This window comes from Pyxicephalus adspersus, chromosome 1 (assembly GCF_032062135.1).
Source record: "Pyxicephalus adspersus chromosome 1, UCB_Pads_2.0, whole genome shotgun sequence".
NCBI lineage: Eukaryota > Metazoa > Chordata > Amphibia > Anura > Pyxicephalidae > Pyxicephalus > Pyxicephalus adspersus.
In genome coordinates, this window is record NC_092858.1 from 86359857 (window position 1) to 86380782 (window position 20926).

Genomic DNA, 20926 nt, shown 5'->3' on the forward strand with positions numbered 1-20926 from the left:
AACCATAAATGGTACAATTTATATGCTGTCATAATACAGTGTCTGCTTCTCATTGTACATGTGTGTTAATCAAAAACGGAGCTAAAAACACAAAAGCACAAAGCTAATATACCTGTATGCTACAGTTGAAGAGCTACAGCGTGAAGAACTGGAAGAGGGCTTTTGCGTCTGTCCGGAACCCCCAGATGTATTTAAAGGTGACTGTCTGTTAAGTGAACAAAGTACAAATCAAATGACCAATCTGTAATTTGTAACATTTGAGCATCAATTTTTCATAATAATTACAGTACTTACTATATTAATTACTGCCTGCCAGAAAGTCACAGGATATTTATTGTTTACCACTCAGTTTAGGTCCCAATTCACAAATCCTTCTCTTGGTTGGATGGAAATATATGACAGATTTGAAAAAGCAACCGGGCAGGGTATCTAACAACTAGTTAAACAACCTAATTTGTGGTTAATGGTCAGCCTATTGTTTGTAATTGTCTGGTTATTTTATGTTATTTAATTCCGTTATCTAACAAATGAATGTGATGCAATGAGTTCCTGACCAATCTACACCTTTTAGGATATGAGCATGTGCCAGTAGAGCACAAACTCCCCCTTAAAATAAATGTGTGTGGGGAGAACTGGGACCAGACTGTGAATATACTGAAAAAGCTTCACAGAAAAATGAAGGCTGTCATTGGTGATCCACTTTAGAAAGTACTAGTTGCTTGCTTCTTTCTGTACTAAACAATTCAAGTAACTGACTAAAACAAGCATGCAGCTTGTACTTCTTCCAAGTCAGTTACGGTGCAGCCTTTAATACAGAACAGCCAGGCAATCAGCATTTTGGAAACAAGGGTGAAGCAATAAAAGTCTAAATATATTCTCTGCACAGGTTTAATTTACTAATTCTCAATATGAAACAATGAAATGTACAGTCCTTATGCAAATAACATTATTACATCACTGATGATCCAATCAGAACACACTCTGCCTATGGTTTCTATGCTCAGCTTAGAACCATATCCTTTTCTTTTAACAAAAGTAAATTGCACTTACAGTCTACAGTCATGCAGATAACTTCATTACATTCTAATGTAACTACCCCTAGAAAATACAGGTTAAATTATGTAAGTAAAATAATGTGATTTATTAAACCTTCCCTGAACCCTTCAGTAAAATACTGCAGTTATAGAATATTCAAACGCTACAAGAGAAGGAAGCAGATAATAACTTACCCGCCACACATCAAGAACTCACTAGATGCTCTGCGCCCAGCTGTGCCTGTAGGCATATCCTCTGCAATAGATGGACATACTTATTTCACTAGAGACAATTTAACTAGCTCTAATGCACCACATGAAAACTTTTCAGTTCATAAATCAACCAATTTCTTGTCTGAAAAGAAATCTGTGAACGTATGTATAGTAATGGATTTGTGAGACACATAGCCATATTAAATTAGGTATTAAATGGGTCTGAATGCTTTGGGCTACTGCACTATGCAATGGCTGCTTGCCAAGCAGTGGGGTGTAGAATATTTTCTACCCAAGTAAACAATCAGTAATTTTACTTTCCTATACCTACTAATTCCCTACTTCCAAACTCATGAACATCCAAACCACAGCCAATTTCATTATTCATAGTGTGCAGAGTACAAATTGTCACCATTGCCCTTTAGTAACCAGAAGGCTTCAAACAACCAATGGAAAATATCAGCTGGTGCAGAAAAACTTGATTTTTATTGGTTGCTCACATAAATCAAAACATTTTAAAGACATTTTCATGGATGTAACCACATATCCTTATCATACAATACATTTTGTATTGCATAAGAGAATTGTAATGTTAAAATACGTTTTCCATTTTTGTTGCCTATAACATTTGAATGAAAAGGTAAATTGAGATTTACTATATGTGCGTATAAGGAAAAGAGGATAAACCAAACAGAAATATTTTCATTAAATGTATTTTAAAATCTATAATTATGGACTTTTACATTGGAACACTGAAAAAAACAATACGGCCAGTGAAAAATGAGCTAAAAAGAATGACTGCTGGTAAGACATCTACCCATCCTTTAATTGCCATTATACCCCCAATCTACTCATCAACTTGGTCCAAAAGTATAATTGGGAGCTAAAAGTTGAAAATGTGCATTGCCTTTCCCCACCATTTTGGTTGGATGTCTCACTGGCCAAAAGGAATGGATATGAGAGGTTGAAATTAACAGAAACTGTTGGAAAGATGTTGGAGATTCATGTAGGCACCTTTAGATGGCTGCCCTTTATACTTGCTAGCCGTTTTATATATTACCACTGCGATCTCAATAACCTGACAATACCTTTAACTGTTTTTTTATGGGAGAATAGAGCGACTTTTGTTCAGGAATCACCCAGGGACAATATTTTCTTCCTTGACTGAGATGCTAGCTCATAGAGGACCCAATCATTTAATATTAGTGCGTGTGCAGATCCAGGCTGTCCTAGATCAGTCCTTGATGTAGCCTTACTCCAGACTTGCTACACTTAATATATTTTATTTTGGGATATTGGTTTGTCTTTAGGAGCCTAATGTAAATTCTTACAAGAGTGGTCAGAGGAGATGTTGTTAGGAACCAGGACAAAGTCATCTGTGTCACATGATGAGTTCTTGCTGCTTGTGCTGGCAGAGTCTTTGGAGACCTGTAAATAATTTGGAGGACCCAAAGGTGGGGATGAAAGATTTTCTTCTTGGATATGTTGCATGTCTGGCAGAGACTATAAAATGACATTAAAAAAAATTGAAATAGGATTTATTGAGTCACCAAAATCAAACTGATTAAAACCGATTAAAGGCAAAATACAGAAGTTTTGTGTTCTCCCTTATAGGTTTGTGTTATTGTTTTGTGGTGACCGTGATCATTGAAACAAATATGCAGACACATACAGTCAAAAATCCTTTTTAAGAGGCTCTAACCTTACCATGCCCTATCAAAAATTAATTTAGACTAGAATAAAAATGTAAAGACTGCACAGTCCTCATTCTCAGCATGCATAGCAGCTGTTTGTAATTTACAAAAAGATGAATAGAAAACTTGCAAAGGAATTGTAAGCATTTTCAAATTAAAAACGTCCACTCCACAATATAGAGACAAACTACACCTAAAGCCAATTTAACTTCTGTATTCAAAATGCACGCAAAACCATATAACCCATACTGGATGGCCCAACCACCTTCTAAACAAAAAAAAAACTCATTTATGTAGAGGTCACATTCAAAATAATTGTATTGTTTTGGTGTAGCATAAAATAATCTTTTTAATGACCCAATGCAATAGGAATTCGTACTTACCGGAGGAGAGGCATATCGACAAGAAGGTGAGCTTCCACAGGAGCTGCCTGATATACTAGACCCCGAGTACGTAGGCACTGGAACAGGACAGGCTGGGGATACATTACAGAGCCATATACAATTATTAGGACTAAGTAAATCTGTATTAATTGTTCCTGCTCTACAGAAAAAAAAATACACAGATTATAGTTAACAATTAACAAATTAGTGCTAATCAACCTAAAAGCAACAAACAAAAAACCCTCCACTCATATTAAAATAAGATCAAATAAGATTAAGAGATCAGCAATAGCAGCCTATTTTTACATATAGTTACAGTGCAACAGTTTCAACATTGATCCGATTTATACTGTCAGTAAAGCAGTTAAAAATATATTTGCATGCTCCAACCTAAGCACAAAAGCTATTTAAACTGGGTGGCTGTATGCAGTTTAAATAGCTTTTACAGCGGTAATTAATAGTCGGTGAATAGCGTCAGATTCACAGCCGACACCTCTACTGTCATACGTGACAGTACCAACAGTAGATTTCACATCATTATCAGTGCTAATTATATAACATAATATATTATACAAATTTTTATATATTGCTCCCGTGCTCCAAAACGGTTACTTTGGAGCATAAAGCCTACCTAATATAATGTACTCTTTAAAAAAAACATTAAAAAAGTTTTACAAGGAGCATTAAAATAAATTGTAACTAAATAGTTATATAAGGTTCTTTGGCCAATATCTACTGTATGTACAAACTGATACAAGACCTTATCAGAAAAAAAAAAAAAAAATAAAAAAAAAAAGGAGCATGGGATACTATAAAATTTGTTTTGTAATGGGTATCATATGACTACCAATTAACAACTAGAAGAATTAAACCTATCTGCTGGTGACACATTTTACATGCTTGAAACCTGTACCACCACAAATCCCAATGTTTGGCATATACTTACATTTTTTGACTGCAGACACCTGGTCAAGGAAGGGGTGGCTGAAGAATCCCTCTAAAGAAGATACATTTTACATGTTAAAATGGTAATTTTCTTTTATAAAGCAACAATGTAATCTCTGCATGGTAACATAGGTAAATTCATAATTTAAGACTGCCTTTGGGGATTATTGAAAAAAAAACCTGTAAATTAGGCAAGTATAATAATTTATTAGATACAGTTTGTCATTCCCATCATGCAATAGGTCAAGAAAAAAAAATTAGAGAAGGTTGAATTTTCTATTGCAAACATTTTTAGTATAAAATGTAGTTGCCATCTGAAATGGCAAATTCAAATGTAATTCTAATTCCTTAAGTCTAACTAGCAGATATTTGCCCATTCATGGAAGCATACAAGTAAACATATAGATACAAATATGAGTAAGATCAAAGTGAATGGAATTGGATAAGTGTACAGTGGAATTCTGGGTATACACAAACAAATATGAAGAATTAGGGAATAAATAGTCTGTGGGGTGGGCAGAGCTGTGAATGGAACTAAAATGTCTCTCCACTACAGAAAACTACTGGATTTATGACCAGCCACCATGCACAGGGGCAGATGGCAGCAATGACTTTTATACAGTTATGTCTCAAAAGAAATGTAAGCCAAAATCAATTGAGTTATTGTGCAATACAAACATTTTCAATGTCTCAGTTTTTAGACACAAGGGTTCATCATCTGTGAAAGATCAGAAAAACTGTATAGAAGAATCCAAGAAAAGTTTTTTTTTTTTGAATATGTTTGGAACTAAAACACAGCATTATAGACAATGTAAAAATGTGTTCTGATTTTCAAAGTTAGGAGTAATAAGTAATAATATTTTATATAGGACAACAAACAATTTACAAGGTATTGTGTAATAACAATAATACTCTTACACCATGTCTATTTAGTGGCATGTCCCATAAATTATGTCTATACAAGTAGACTTCATACAGTCTAACCATTGGAAAGGTTGGATTAAGGCCTGAAAGCCAGATTCTTCGGTGGGACATTGCACTTGTGGTCAGCATAGGCCACTTCTGAGATTATTGGGAGTTTGACATGGAAGCAAACAAAAGCCCACGGACACTGGCCATACTTTTACTGGTTAATAAGTGCTTGCTACCACCTTATTAGCCAGAAAAGTCTTGTTTGGAACCACTGACCTGATACCCCTGCATAAGCTTAAAATGTCCAATGAGGGCTCTCCAGGGTGTAACTATAACGATAGCAGACCATGTGAGTGGTTTGGGTAACAAAAAGAGAGCCTGGGATGGCCATACCACCAAGAAATTCATGCAGGTAGCAATTGCATTCAGCTAATATTTCAGGATAAAATGGTGTCTATGATTTGGGAACCTCTATATGACTGCAATGGACCAGTTACTGTAGAGTATTACGAAGAACCTATGTTGATGCGCTCTACTCATCACAATCTATAGGAATATCAAAGCAACAGGAAACAAATCGAATATATTTTAGGAGGTAATCAAATTCTGAATGATCCCTGATGTATCTGAAACTGATGTCAAAAGCAAGCTGGACAAAATCCAAAGCCTGTAGACAATGGTCCTAAAGTGATTACCTTTTTGTGCAGTTGAGAAATGTTTTTTTCTGATGTTTCCAAATGCAGAATACTGCAGGTAGCACTTGTTTTACCAACCTCCAACCACTGTCTAGGTCAGTCTATGTTAAAAGTGCAGTACTCATAGCAAATTATCAACACATTTCTTGCTAGTATAAATTTTGATTGGCACACAAATTCTGGTCAGTTTCATGTATTTGATCTATGATGCTTGAACCGTGTACTAAAAAAACCCTGTTAACTATGAAAAACATTTTAGCGTCTGGAGTGCATAATGTAACATTACCTATGTCTTTTCTCTTTTTAGTGAAATCAGTCTATTTTCAGACATGTAAACACAATATTTGGTTTATCCAGTCTTGGCAGACTTTCAGGCAGACTAATAATTAACTTCATGAAGAGAAGCCAAGTCTAGGTGTGCATGGCTGCTTGCTTAGCTGTCAGTTCTGTTGTCATAGGAAAGAATTGCAACACCAACTGTGTTGATCAGCATACAACGCCCCCGAGTCTCCTGATAGGACAATATAAGCTTTGGGAACAGAATGTTCTCACGAGGATAAAAGCTTTTTATATTTAAACCCTGGAAAAGTGTCAGCTCACCAATAACACCTAGCTCTACAAAGACTTATTTGACCCTTTTGTGTCAAATTCAGTTGCTTTCGATTGGCTTGTTTGTATGAACAGTAAGGGTCAGAAAGAAAATGGGCAAAAGTTTATAGCATAATGCTTCAACTGTCTGTATTAGTGTGTCATTTGCAACCCCTATTTATTGTACAGCGCTGCGTAATATGTTGGCGCTATATAAATCCTGTTTAATAATATTAATAACTAACATTCACATATTGTAAGGTAAAACTGGGCTTTGCTAATATTTTACAAACCACTCATATTTCAGAAGTGCCAAAATTCTTTTTCAAGCTAACAAGGTAATATTTTTTCACACTTGCTGATGTCATAGCTGTGTTTTAGCGCTTGCTGACACATAAGTAAATGAAAAGACACAAAGAACATTTGGAGGACAGCAAAACTGCGGAGCAATACAAACTTGCTTTGTCAGTATAAATAAGTTAAATGAGCACTGTTCTACACTAACTAAAAATAATAATAAATGATTTATCCAAAGAACATGCATCCAGAAGTTTGGGCCACAAGATTTGTTTTTCATCCTTTAAATTACTATATAATGAATGACTTGAGGCATATTTAATCTATATACACCTATATAATAAAGCATGTTTAAGTGTGCATGTATTTATGAACGTTAAATTATACATTTATTTGGTTGTATAAATTAGATCATGGTAGTGTTGCCTAAATCGAATAGAGTCTACAGACAGAAAATGAGGACTTTTTGCTAAGAGTTATCAAAATACTCAGTAAACAAATAAAGTACAAGTTCATTAAAAAAAATGAAAAAATACCTATTGTAATCACTAATTTAGACTTGACCCCTCAGGTTCTTGTTTATCTCATCGTGATGGCAGACTGCTCCAGTAAACTCCTCTATAACCTCAGATGTGATATTTTCATCAGTAATGGCAAAACCTGCACACGAACTACTCTGGCAGACTAGCATGGGTCTAAACTCCAACACTAGCAATTCTAATTTATTGATGAGGTTTGTAAAGGAGTACAGGTAAATTAGACAAACAACCTAAAAATGTAATAAAGTACAGAATCAAGATACAATTACAGTAAAAGGATCCTGTTTTTGCAAAGGGGTCCAGCTATGCTAAACACTTTGGCTTTCCCCTACCTTCATTTGTCCTAGCTGACAACAATACCTAGTACTTAGGTATAGGGGTTCATGTAGACTCCTTCTGTACAATGTTGTTCAGGTACAGAAGCAAACTGACAAGCTTGGTCTGTCATATGATGGAGCGATAGCACCGCTGCTAGTCCATATGACAATGGGAGTTTTAGTGCCAGCGAATACAGAGTAAAGCACTGCAGCAGACTGAGTTTTCGTGGATTTGGAGGGTTAAATGTGCAGGGTGATAGTATATCCTTAAACACAGAGGTTGCAATCTGAATAAACTGTATCTGCATCAATAAAACTTACCAAAGTCAAGCCTGTCTTTTTGGTTTCTCTGAAGAAGTCCCAGCAACAAGTCAGACAGATATGGAGATGTTTCCCCAGGAATGCTATAAAAGTTATACAAGCATACTTAAGGATGTGTATGATCTAAGTAAGAGTCAAATACACAAACTATGCTTAGCAAGAAACAAAAAAAAAAAAAAGCATCAAAAGTCACAATGAATGGAAGAACTGTGTATCCCACCCTGAGACAAAGCTCTAACACATATATTTTAGTGGATAAGGGCATTATTTTCCCTGCAGAAGATTCACTATGATACTAGAGCAAACCCTTGTGCAAGGCCATAGTTTCAATTGTAAAGAGTATTTACCAAAGAATGGGCAGTAATCTTACCTTGGAACAAGGTTCTTATTCTTCTCATAGAACAATCGCAGATCCTGAGGACTGTTTGCCTTTTGGTAGAAAAACCAGATCAAAAAATTAGGTAAAGTTATGTAAACAAACTATTTATTAAGAAAATCTCCTGGCCAACATTTACTAATCATGCTACAATCCAGATAACTACAAATTACCTTTCTGCTAAGATAATTCAAAGCAGGTCAAAGGGTAGTTGACAGCATAATGCAAACTATGAGTAAGCATTAAATTCTATAATCCGTTAGTGGAAGATTTAAAAACAGTAGAAAAGCCCACAAAGATTATAGCTCATTCTCCAAAGTCATATACATATGTTTGGAGGCAGGTCTCCTTGACTTTAATGGTTTTATTCCCAAGCATAGAAATGTGAATCGCATTCAAAATTGTCCATGTCCATTCAGTGCTGCATTATCAAAAAGGAAAGCTGGTGGTCACTTAAATGTTTGTCATCTCTTCCCTTTACCTCTACTACTTCTTCTGGTTAATATCCCCATACAAAAATGAAAAATGCTTTATTGGGATTGGAGGTTTCATTCTAGTGTGCGAAATTCGCGTTAGCGTTTTCTCTTTTTTTGAAGGACACCCTGTGCTTTCTCATTTTATCCCATAGCTCCTTACTCTCTCTCATTGTATGCTTGATGTGGGTTTTCTCTTTTTGATGTACACTAATAATACACTGGTATGTATTATGTATTTCATCATTTAAAAAAACCTAATGAAAAAAATGGCTGTACTGCTATAGCTGTCTTCTAAAACAGCAGTCACCAACCAGGGGTCTTGGTGGTTCGCAAGAAAATTTTGGTGGTCCACAGAAAAATTTGGGCATTTTTTTCAACTTTTATTTTTTATTAATAGTAAAACAAAAATAATACTCTAAGAAATTGTTATATTCTGAATGACAATTTTCACCTTTATATTGCACTAAATTCACAAACTGTACTAAAAATGGAAAAACAAAGGGAGGCGCAGCGTGACGTCAGTGTAGTCTTAAGTTGTATGAGGCAACCATTGCCGAACCGTATACTTCAGTATTGTTTGGACTTCGTGAATACCGATTCTCATTCAATTGTATTATTTTGTTTATTTCTCAGATGCTTTTCTAGGTAAGAATGACCTTAACTGTGTATTTTTTTTAACTGTTATATTTATGGCATCAAATAGTTTGACTTTTATAACTATCATTTCTTGTTTGGTCTTAGATTTAAATGAAATAAATCCATAATGAGTCAGAAAAAGCAAACAAACATTTTGCATTTCATTAGTAATACCAAAGATAATGAAACTAATGATAATAGTAACAATAGTAATACTTCACTTAACCGTGAGCTGATCAATGAATCAGAGCATCCACAGGTCTTTGTCAGGCACTATTAGGAAGATCATTATTTTACAAATGTATTTATCTTTTTTATAAAATTCATACTAATGGTCCATGGGATTTTAAATGATGAATTTAGTGGTCCGAAAGGTTAGCAACCACTGTTCTAAAAGGGCTTTTTGTATACCATGTACATGGCAACACCCCCCCCCCCCCCAATCAAATGAGTATTGGTAGGTGTGGAATCTGACAAAGCCAGTACAACCTTTGAAATATTAAAAATTTAATGTAATATGATAATAACACAATGTTAAGCTGTGCTTTGCTTGTGTGTGTGCATAAAGTAGTAATATCACACCATGAAAAATGTTTTCAAAAGGGCTTTAGTATACGACTATCTAAGCTACAGGTTTATGTATACTCTTTCATACTAAAAACATTTCACAAATAAACTGTATGCAATTATAACTTCTTGCATAAAAATTAATTCTCAGTATTTGTACATAGTATCAGTGTTTGTACAAAGAACCCACACAAAACTTCCTGCAATAAACAGTGACTGGTACAGTAAGTAAACAAGACAGCAAAAGTAAATATACAAGAGAATTCATGGTTACCTGGAATGGTGGCTTGCCAACTAGGCACTGATAAATGACGGTTCCTATGCTCCAAAGATCTGCTTTTGCATCATAGTGTTGTGACATGATAACCTCTGGAGCCTGAAAAGCCAAACAAATGTTGGTGGTACTCAAACAGAACTACCCACATATGGCATCATGTATAAATGATCATGATGATGTGGATTACAGATAGCTTCCGGAAAAAAAAAGACTTTTTTTGATCCAAACAGAAAGTCTCAACTTAAAATGTTACATAATTTCATATATATGTGGCACATATGTGGTATAATTTATTTTAAATCCCTTTCACCCTCCTGCCCCAATTAGGGAATCAAACATTCAGATGGAGTACTGAATGATTGAATTTTCTTTTTATGTATAAAATAACAAAATTACAATTAAAATACTTACAAAATGTAAATAATTAAAAATAACTGACTGTAAACCCTCAGTTTCAAACTTTCTGTGGTTTAGCATATTGCCAACATATTTCTTATGTTAAAATGTTCCAGCACCACTAAATATTAAACATGCACATTTTTAGACTAGCAAATTCCAGCCAGAAAAATTCTTTTTGATGAAAAAAAACAATTCTTATACAAGCCTAAATATATTTATTCATATTCAACCAATTTTTACACCTTTGGAGAAAGTAATAAAAGTAAAAAAAGTTATAAATATCCTGCTGTTTTTCTTTGTACATACATGGGACAGTTTCTATCCACTTTAAGTTTTGCCTATACATACAGTTTAAGGAAGCACGCTCAGAGGGCAAAGTAACAGTTTCTGGTAATCACGAATTCCCCCATGAAGCTATATTAACCATTTATTCTTCCTTCCTGATATAGGGGTCCACCTTGAGTAAGCTTCAGTTTCAGAGTTTACCATTTGAAAGAAGTCACTGTCCCTATATTCTGTTTAGGTGACCCCACTGAAGAATCTTGGGGGGGGAATAGTGTTATAGAAAGAAATAAAAAGGGAACAGAGTATGTAACCCTTGTCCACCCTAATCAAATTTAAATAAAATATTAATAAACATTTGGGCTGTGCTGGTTTTTGAAGCTACAACATCAAGTCATATAAAGAGCTATCTTATGTACAGTCATTTATTGATCAAACTTCCCATTTAGCATAATTAAGAGTGGATTCAAACCAAAAGCACTGTGTATGTAAACTGTAATGTATTTCCATGCATTATATGATTACTGAAATGCATTGTAGTATTACCTATTGGAAAATCTCTCCTCACCTGTAAAAATCTAGTAATCCTATTATTTTCCATCCAATTTATAATAGTTACCAGGGGCAAACCAAATTGATTTTCTCCAGAGCAAACCTAGATGGCAACCAGAGCCTGACATTGGTTCAGACTCTTCCCCCATATCATTCAAAAATAATTTTAGATGCAGTTACCCTCGGGGACAACACTACAAGGGTTAAACAACAGAATATTCAATCGGAAACTATTGATTTTGCTGCAAAAAGCACCATGGAAATTAATATGCAACATAATTGAAACATCATATGATGATGTGTATATGGGAGAAATAAAATTCCAAAAACAGAAAAGAGACAAGGAAATCTGATAGTATATAATATGTAGTATGATCATGGGATACATAGATGTAGTGGTCATATGACCATATAAAAGCAAGCAATAAATAGCTTAGAAAACTGGATACAGCCCATTTAAAGAACAGCTTGCCTACACTGGATTAGGGAAAGCAATTCTGATATCATGAGATATCATGGGGCAACACTTGATGGCCACCAGACAGTTAATCAAGATGTTGAATTCAATTAGTTTTTATATGGCCTAAGAGCAACAGACTTGCAACAACATAAAATAAAAGAGACAATAGGCTGTAAGAAAATCATTAGGAAACAAGATATGGGTTGCAAAGCCAGCTCTGGAGTAGAACTCGCTCCTGCCAATATAAACTGGAGGGGGCAGTTTTAAAAAAAAAAGTGCAGCTGAGGTTAATTAGAGCTTTGAGAGGCTAAGACAAGACTACAGCACAGAAAATGACTAGCAGGACAGCTGCATAAAATAAAACACAACTGGAAGAATAAACAGAAACAGCAGCAAAATGTGGGCTCTCTGTATTACAGTCTAGGAAGGTTTTCCGCCAAGCATTGATCAGAATCTGAACACCAGGCAAAAAGACCTAAGAATCTACTTACTACTACTACTACTTTAACTAACTGCTCTTCTGCATACAATGCTTTTATGTATACAAGTAAAGAGAGGAAAGAAAAGACAGGCTTTTTGGCAGTATAGTGCAAAAACAATTATGGTTTATTAACACATACTTGGCATACAACCTGGGTTATACATCATAGTACCTAATTTTAAGGTTACAAGTTCAATCTTCTGACACTTCATATATATCTATACCATTCTATCTTCTTGTATTGGTCAGCTGTTGTTAATATTTCTCCATTTTTTTGATCTCAACAATCTCCTGAAGAAGCATTATTGGTGAAAAGCGTCAGTTCATGAGACCCACAATCACAAGTTGCTTTTTAAGTCTACAACTAATATTTTTATCAGGAAAATTGAACTTGCACTATACTGCCAAAAAGCCTGTCTTTTCTTTCTTTAAAACAAATTGACATCCCAGGGTAAATTACAATGTTATTACAGTGCTTTTACCCTTACTATACCTGTATACCTTGTCTATTTAGCTACACTAATATTCACTATTGTGATATCGTATTACATATAATACATACATAAGTAAAACATTTTCAGTCTATGTAGGGTTTTTTTTTTTTATAATACTGTCCAATATAGGAGAAAAAGACTAAGCACTTGTTTTAAATGCCATTGTAGCATGAAGTATTAGGCCCACATTCGTAAACAGGATTTGTATATGCAGCCAATCAAATGCATGACATTAGTTCTGTGTTGCTTTCATTACAGCTTTAGTTCATTGAACAGGTCCTTCTAAATATTACAATAACTAAAGGAAAGCCATAGAATCTGTGTTCTACCTTTAGACTTAAGCAGATATCTGAATTGTGGTAATAGGGTCATTGTTAACTATTCATTTTCACATTCTATCAATCATTTACAAAGAACATATTTCTGTAGGCCAATTGGACTTATTTTAATACCTATGCTTTTTTAATTATTTTAGAAATTAAAAAAAAGATAATAATACATTACCCAACAGTCAGTTAAGGTCAGTGTGAACTCATAATAACATGGTTCTAGGAACTCAGCAATCAATCAAGCATGTGAACTCACTAGCACTATCACATACGTGTCAGGTCACAGTAACTCTAAAACAAAGCTCATAATATCTCCTTTCTGCATGCCATACAGGGTCATGCTTTTCCCTTTCTTGCTCTAGAGATAACAAGTCTGTATGGTAAATACAACCTTTAGGCTAATCCCAGGAGAGAATCTGACATGTGTACAGCAATCACACAACATCGTTCATGGATCTATCCTCGGGGATCCATGAACGACCGGCAAACTACAGCTGCACAAGTCTATGGAGAAGAGCAAAGTGGGGTGCCACTCACACACTCTTCTCCCCTCTCCATAGAACAGAACAATGCTGTATGTACAGCACTCATTCGTAATCTATCACTTATTTATCAGAAAAAAAATATTTACAATGACAAAAATTGAACATGTGTATGTTGCCTAAATTTGGTTGCCAGAATACAAATTTGGCAAACTATCTTCAAGTCATTTAACTATTTCAAACAAAGACTACTTAAAAATAAGGTATTAGCTTACCATGTACATTGGAGAACCACACAGTGTGGCAGCCATCATGTTACTTTGAAGATAACGAGCAAAGCCAAAGTCCGCTAAAATTGGTAGTAAAAATAAAAAAACAAAAAGGTAACCAACATTCCAAATATGAACATAGAAATAAAAAGCCATAAGCTGCAGCTCATTTTTTCACTAACTAAACACTAAAAAGTACAGTAGTGTGTAAAATGCAAACTCTAAATCAAGGCCTGAGATTAAGAACCAGAAACATGAGGTTACCAATGGAAATAAATGGCCATTTGTTATCACAATTTAAGGCTGTTCAGATGCAGCACTGTCCCATTGTAGATTGGCCAGGCATCTTATGTACTAAGCAGTGTTCATTTTCTCCTGGCTCTCCAATCCATCTCTCTAAAACTGTACACTGCCTGGTATATTGGAGAGCTGGTATATAGTGTAGTTATGTCTTGTGATGTGATGGCTAATATGTGGTAAAACAGATAAAGGGGGTGGGTTAAGGAAACCTGTACAGTGTTTTAAAGTCTCTCCAGTTTGATGAAAGTTTGAAAATGTCATTATAAGATTTCAATATTACATATCATACTTCCCAGAATTTGTTCCACCTTAAGATGTAATTGTTTAAATCTATATTCTTGATTATTGCTGACAATATAAAACCAATTTGTGATCATAAGAAAAACATGATCCTGCTCAAAACTGTGTGATAAATCAATAATTACCAATTTTTATCCTGATGCCACTAAAATTGAGCTTCTTTCGAGTAGCATAAGAGAGCAGAATATTCTGTGGCTTCAAGTCCCTGTGGATGATACCCTTGCTGTGTAACACCTTCATTGCAGCTGCGATCTGTTGCAGAAAAACTCGAATTGTGTCTTCACTCAAAGTTCCTTTAACTGCATTGAAAAAGAAATATTTATCTATATGACTCTGATTATCAGTATTTTTAAGGTAAGTAAGGTAGGTGCACGGTAACTGCTTTCACCAAAGGTACAATGAACATGCCATTCAGTGGTGTAGGGAAAGAGATTTAGGCTGTAGGTTAACCGTGTCTGCTATATAGCCCCTATTGTGACCTGGGTTCTCATAAAACATTTAGGGGAAAAACATTACTGACCACAAATTTCTCCTGGGTGTTAATGATTTAAAGAAGAATTCTGGGATAGGCAAATATTGTATAAAATCAAGATGCATGTGTATCTTTGCTAGAATCTCAGACTGCTTAGGATTGCTGTACAGTTGTGGACAAATATCCACTGTAAACTTTGCCTGTGCAGGAGCTTCCTGTAATAAAGACCAGTCATTGGTGATCCAAACACATGCAGTGAGGTTAATTAGCTTCCCCCCCACCCCCCCCCCCAAAAAAAAAAATTGACTTTAGACTTTTAGGACATATGACTATAGTAGGGACGTTGGATTGTGAGGCCCTTTGAGGGATAGCTAGTGACATGACTATGGACTTTGTACAACGCTGTGTAATATGTTGGTGCTATATAAATACTGTGTAGTAATAATAATAATTAATTGATGTTGTCTCTACATGCGTGCAGGGAGACTGGTCTTCTATTTGTTTCCTCCTGTAATGGAAGGACTTGCAGGGTGTTTCCTAATGCTCAGCTCTCTGCACAGGCTATATGAAGCAAAGTGATGAAGTCACTGTTACAAAGTAATTTTACATTTATTGCATATTGGTTTTGATTTATAGGCTCTGTGGATAATAAATATATTTGAAAGAAAGTTTTAGTGTCTGAAGTTAAACCTTAAGCTTATTAGCTGTAAAACTTCCAGGTGCTTTCCAGACATATTTACACTGCTACTAACAGCTTTAACAACAGAGGTGATCTGTTTAGGAACAAGGAAGATCCTGGTATGTTGCCAAGTTGGAGGTGACAACGCTGCCTATATTAACCTGTATAAGGCTGCATTCACTAAACTTCCCATTGCAATCATAAGGTATACATAAAAAATAATTTAAACAATCATCTTTCTATACAACATAAACCTAATTTTTATTCAGTTTTTTTATTATTATTACAGGATTTAACACTAGGGGCTCGATTTATAAAACAAGGAAGCTGGCATTCCCCCAGATATTGGCTATGAGGAATCTTATAGGTCCAGTCCTAGATGTCACAAATCCAAAAAAGCATAGTTGAAGTAATTACAGTACAGGAATTACAACTAAGCCAATATGGTTAAATATTGGAGAAATGATTGAACCAAAATACCATAACCCGTCTACAGCAAGAGCTAGTACTGCAGAAGGTAAATTAAATGAATTCTCCATTCATGTGAAAAATAAAAAACAAAAACACTGAAAAATATTTGTGTTCATTTTCTATTTCAAGATATATATCATTCAAAAGTCAACTAATGGCTAAATTAAGAAACACCAGGGACAGCCTTGAGCTTGTTCAGCTAAAAAATACAAACCAAGCTTCAGAACTTCCATTCAAATACAAAAGGGTGAATGTAACTGGATACAATTTTAAAATTATTCAAGTAACAACATTTTGATTTATATGATATTTATATTAAAACTAAACTATATCATGCATTCTCAGGATTTTTCATTTTTTTTAATGAACAAATGTGTTATACCACTCAGTATTATGTTATGTATGGTTGGCTACAACAAAGTTATTTACTTCTGCTGAAACCTCATTCATTCTTTGGAAAAAATGAACACGATAAGATAAATTTATATTTAATTATAGTGTGATACAGTCTAGTAAATTGATGGTTTCCCTTACTGGGGAACTACATTTCCACTTGTAAAATTTATACACCTTTTAAAAATGCAGGATACACAGCAATCCCGGCTTCTCTTGCCTATTCTGGGTACCAAGGAAGAGAACAAGATGACGATGCCCCGTATTGGAACAGGAGCTGGCGAGTATAGTGCAGGCCCGTTGCCCTTTTTATTCCAGACTGCTTTCACACATAATTTATATCTGTTTATAGAAATACTCACCATACACCTAATACTGGCCCGGCCTGACTATCACATTTTGAAAATCACTGTGGTTCATGATCAAAAAAATGTTTGCCCATCCCTGGTATACTGGGTTTAGTTCCACTTTAAACATCCAACCCACCAATCACTAAAGAAATACTAATGTCATCTATCAACTACATGCAATCAAAAAAGAGAAGTAGGGCATATAGTATATATTGATATTATTAAATATGCATTTGTAAAGGTTGCAGACAAACTTTCAGGATATTAGGCAATTAAAGCAAGCTATTGTGTCCCACACGATTGTGTTGCGCCTGTAGTTTGAGCTTAAGGTATTAAGAGCTGTAATAAAACCAGGCTTTATAAGTAAACCAGTAAAATCTTGCGTGTGTAAAAAATGAGCAGAACATGCTACTTGCTTGCTGGAAATCCAATATCTTTTCATGCAGTGAAAAAAAATATATTTAGGTTACAAGTTTTATTGCTGAACATAAAACTGTATACAAAAATGTACATTTTATACAAAACTATATATAAAACTAACTTTGCTTCTAGGTCACGTGATGCTTCAAAAACCTGCTCCAAAAAAATAAAGATCATGGAATAAAACCGTTCTCCAGGCCGCCTCCAGTGATAGGTTGTGTGACAAAGTTATTCAGAAAGTATCTGTCAAAGGGGATGACACATCCACTGACCAACAGCGATTGCCAGAGGGTTGGGAAAGGTACAATGACCCTGTCACCAGCTTAAAAGGTGCAGGTAAAAAGCACAGAAAATTCAGATAGTTTAAATTTGTTTCCATAAATGTTTTTTTTTTTTTCCCACATACAATGTCACATTCAACATGTTAGTGCACAGCAGTAGTTTTGGGGGCCTTGAATATCTACATGAGTGAGGCTTTCACAGGTAAATTACATTTACATGTTTTTACAAAATGTATGGTTTGGTCACAGTTGCAAATATTTTGTTTCATAGAACTCAAGGATTCAGTTAAGGAAACCCTTGGCAGAAGCAGAAGCACTAAAAGTGCAGCTTACAGTATAACTTGTAAAGGCCGTTTTATCACAGTCTAAAATGTTGCTGAAACTCAATCACTGCATCCTGCTAATTTTGCATGAAGCCCCCGAAAACAATTTCGGTGGAAAACCCCTTTTAGACTCCTCTTACAATAAGGACCTGTATATATGGTGATTAGTTCAATCTAATGGCACTCTAGGTAGAACATTTTTAGAGTGAGGCAGAGCATCCAATAAGCATGCAAACCTAACTCTACTAAGCCTAGACCTTTGGAGAGGAGAGGAAAAAAATATAGAAGAAGTTGTGCATTCTCCTATGTACCCCCAACCCATCACATCTAAAAGCTAATAAACTAAATGTAGCAAACAAGGATATATAAGGATCTGCTATTTTTTGTGATGTTTACTGAACATCCCTATGAAAAATCAACTACACTAGATCTAGCAATCGTTGTCACCAAGGTTCTCCTTTTTCCTCCAGCAGCCTAAACATGCACTTTCCTACCAGTTGATCCAAATGTGCATGTTTATTGCAATTTCATCCACAACCCAACTACAACCTAATTTCTGTAGGTATCATTTAAGTATCATTTTTTTTTAATGCTTTATAAATCTGCTAGTTAGTTCATTTCTGTATATTTTACCTAAAATAAAATAGAGACCTCTCAATGATTTTGCTTCATTCACAGGTACCAATAATACATAAACAATGTTATTAGAATTTGTTGAATGCAAAATGATAGAGCATGCCCTTCTTTCCTCCCCTTCGCTGGCATTACACTAATGTGGTTCTCCCCGAGGAGAGGATTATGAATCTGCTCCTACAATTGCTGAATTCTTTCATGCAGCATTAGCTTGACACTGCCGCTGCTAGCTCCAAGCTCTGTACAGCCGTGTCATGCAAGGACAACCTCTTGGCTCCAAAAGCCTATTACAGAATCATCTCACATCCAGGACTCCTAAGAGGTTATTCCATTACATGAAAAGCATGACTATGTAATGTAAACATGTTCAAAACAGTTTTAACAACTTTACTAACATGTTGATTTAAACTCTCCATACGGAAAAAAACCCTAAAAACCAGAAAGTAAATATAGTTGGTACTATAAAAATATCCCAGGCATTTATGAAATGCTGACAACCTGTACACTACACAGCACATCACTTCAACTAGAGGATCATATTTTTCATAGCACTGCTATTACAAAAAAAAAAAAGAGAAGAGAAGACGACGTTAAACTGCTCTCCTTCGGCAACAAAAGGTCCCTAGCTCCCTGACCCCACCTGTCAGTAATGCTGTCATCCACTTCTAGGTTGGGTGTCCCTTTACTTAGGCCACTGGATGTTCTTTGATGATGCCACTTCCTTAAATGTGCACTGGAGACATGTTACCAAAGCATGTGATTCCATTACAGATGCCTAAAGCATTCTAACATACAACCATTAACATTCATCAGAATTAGAAAACAATGACGTTAATCATACCCAAAGGCACAAACAAGTTTGTTGGTGCCTAAGTCACACATAAGAGATAGTACTTCCATATTGTAACGTGTGCTTTTGTTTTCAAGCAAATGATTGGACAATACAGTAATGTAAAGAGAACTTCTCTTGATGAAATGCATTAAAGTGACTAGTGATTGCTTTATGATCCATGTGGTTTAGAATATGAAACTGTAAATTTACACGTTTGTTTTAAAAGTTTGTATGCCAAGTGACTCTCACACACTTCAGGAGGAGATATAAGGAGTGAGTCCCAGTAAGTAAAAGGAGACCAGATATCCCCAACAATGGAGGAACAAATTGGAAAAGATAAAAGTGCATATACAAGCTTCTTATAAGAAAAGGTCAGATATCTTCAGTGAGTGAGACTGTAGTTGCGGTGAAGATGTGATATTGGTGAAATATGAAAATGACAATTTTTTTTTTTATGATTTTACTTTTATTGTACTGCAGAAGATAAGTTGCTTGGAAGCAAATTGACACATTTTCATTACGTTTTCTGCACTGTTTAAACACTATTTGTGTGATTTAAACATCAGCAGACTTTTTTTTGTAGTTTTTGGTAATAGTAATTATAGTTTTTAATTTATTGTTTATATATTAAATTTGTGTTTTTATGTTGATTACAATATTTTATCACATTAGCCAACCATTTTAGGCACGGTTTTCTGGTATTTTTTCATAAAAGCATAAAGGTCATTAACTACAGCAGCAAGGAGAGTGAAGTTTATTAGGTTTAGAAGAGTATTACAGGAAATCCATGCAAAATGGGTTGCCTTTATTTTTTGTTTTAACACCGGAATTCCTTTTTGTAACCATCTATGACCATACAAGGTCTATTTGAATTGTCCACAAAAAGTATAATAAATACAGTCCTGGCGGATCCATGGACAACGAACGACAAACAACCACAATGCAAGTAAAGGTGAAGCGTAGCGGGGGCCACTCGCTCATTCTCCGCCCTCCCCGCTCCATAAAGCAGAATGGCGCTGTATGTACAACACTCATTCATGCATCTTTCAGTCTTTTGTTGCTGGAAAGGATCATGAAAGACCCTTTCCAATGACAAAAGTCTATAGTATGTAGGTAGACTAATGAAATATTCCATTGTTGTTTTAAAGGTTTAATGCAAAATATTTCCAAGGTGTGCAGGAACCTAGCTTGACAACACCAGATTCCAAAATACCACAAAAACAGCACTCTTTCCAAGGCTTTTATAGTGGTTAAGTTCAATTTTAAATGCTGGGGGGATTTTCTTTGGCTTCTGCTGAGCTAGCTTTTAATATAACCGGCATGGTGCAGATTTACAATCTGCTGTTGGCAGAATCAACAAGAACACAGCCAGACCACATTGGCTGACCAGCAGGTTTAAGTGGAACTGTGCATCCAGGTAATATTATGAGACTGTGGTTAAACAATGAATTTCT

General features: G+C 35.2%; 1 protein-coding gene across 1 annotated transcript in view; it reads right to left on the reverse strand.

Moving 5' to 3' along the window:
- The window catches only part of ULK2 (unc-51 like autophagy activating kinase 2), a 64973-nt gene that overhangs the window by 15144 nt on the left and 28903 nt on the right, over positions 1-20926 (reverse strand). Inside the window, 10 exon segments of the mRNA XM_072417050.1 lie at positions 113-205; positions 1230-1290; positions 2579-2750; positions 3325-3416; positions 4271-4321; positions 7939-8021; positions 8309-8367; positions 10268-10369; positions 14025-14098; positions 14744-14917. Coding sequence (XP_072273151.1) covers positions 113-205; positions 1230-1290; positions 2579-2750; positions 3325-3416; positions 4271-4321; positions 7939-8021; positions 8309-8367; positions 10268-10369; positions 14025-14098; positions 14744-14917 — 961 coding nt within the window.